Source organism: Callithrix jacchus, chromosome 11, assembly GCF_049354715.1.
Source record: "Callithrix jacchus isolate 240 chromosome 11, calJac240_pri, whole genome shotgun sequence".
NCBI lineage: Eukaryota > Metazoa > Chordata > Mammalia > Primates > Cebidae > Callithrix > Callithrix jacchus.
In genome coordinates, this window is record NC_133512.1 from 74,364,082 (window position 1) to 74,365,546 (window position 1,465).

At 39.1% G+C, this 1,465-nt stretch overlaps 1 protein-coding gene across 1 annotated transcript; it reads right to left on the reverse strand.

Annotated features, from left to right (window-relative positions):
* Positions 1-606: 606 nt before the first annotated feature.
* On the reverse strand, positions 607-1,230 carry LOC100403816 (ubiquitin-conjugating enzyme E2 N). Its single transcript, XM_002751685.7, has one exon. The coding sequence runs from the start codon at positions 1,211-1,213 to the stop codon at positions 755-757; it is 459 nt and encodes a 152-aa protein (XP_002751731.1). The 5' UTR covers positions 1,214-1,230; the 3' UTR covers positions 607-754.
* Between the last annotated feature and the right edge of the window lie 235 nt (positions 1,231-1,465).

The window sequence follows — 1,465 nt, forward strand, 5'->3', positions numbered from 1 at the left end:
CTTAAAATAAAAGAAACAATTTGTTTTAAGAATTTCTTTGTGATTCAAATGTCAAGCCAGTGTTGAGTATCAAGTACCTACTATGTCCCAAACAATATGAGGTGTTTTATATGTTATTTTATTGTTCTAGTATTAGCACAAGTTGCACTTTATTTTTCTTACAGGCATTTGAAAAAAAAAACTCAAGATCAGAGAGAATAAATGATTAGCAGGTTACACCACATCTGTTTCACCCTTGGCTCTTTAAATGGAGGCACCTTATTTGTGTGTTCCATTAAAGGGAGCTTAAAAATCCAGGAGTAAGCTTCCTTCTCTTATGTCCTTCCCTGAGTGCCCTTCTTCTGCCCATTTACTGGCTTTATGTTTTTAAACCTTATTATTCTTTCTGTGTCTCTATCTCCCATATTTTATTCTTAAACTCAACACTTTGGCTTCATATTCCTCAGTCACTTCTACCTAATTTGAGGACTTATTTGGATCCCTTTTTCTGGTTTACTGACCTCAGCATGATCTACTCAACTCTTGACATTGTATCTTCCTAACTTTTAATGTAGCAGATAAAAATTATAAGCATAAGATGATGGTGTAAATAATTTTTTTTTTTGCTAATGTGCATTTAATCACCAAAGGACTGAAGATGTCTGGGCTTTTTTATTCTGTAATGTTTCTAAGACTGTGTCCATTAAATGCAAACGAAAAGGAAGAAGTCTTGGCAGAACAGGAGAAGTGATGCACACTTGATGATCTGATCAGTTTAAATATTATTCATGGCATATAGCCTAGTCCATGCTCTAGCTGTTTCTATGGCTTGGGCTTCGTTGGTCTTCCACTGCTCTGCTACATCATTTGCTAATGGATCATCTGGATTAGGAGCACTTAACAAGGCCTGGATGGATAGCAGAACTGTGCGGATCTGCAGTGCTGGGGACCACTTATCTTTCAAAATATCTAAACATATTCTTCCCAACTTGTCTACATTAGGATGATAAATTTTGGTCATGAAACGTACTTTAGGGGCTGCCATTGGGTATTCTTCTGGAAGGAATAGTTCAAGTTTAAAAGTCCCTCCCTCAAAGGGGGAATCCTGAGGGCCAGCAATGACCACATGAAAATAACGGGCGTTGCTCTCATCTGGTTCTGCTTTGATGCCAGGAACTGGTTCTGCCAGCAAACGCTGGGTTTCCTTGATGATCCTGCGGGGCAGCCCCGCCATCTTGTCAGAACCCGAGTTCGGCCTCTGGTCTCATCTCCGGCTCTGCTCGCCTCACGCACGAGTCGGTGTAAATAATTTTACACAGTATAGTTAGATTTTATATTTTTGCCTGAATTCCCACACCACCAAAAGAAACTTACGGCAGCTACGCCTTGAAATTCGAAAGTGCTTTTGTGTATTTTGTAATAACAAAGGATCTTTTTGTGTGTCTCTTGTACCTTACTAACAGCTATGCTAGTGGTCTATACCAAA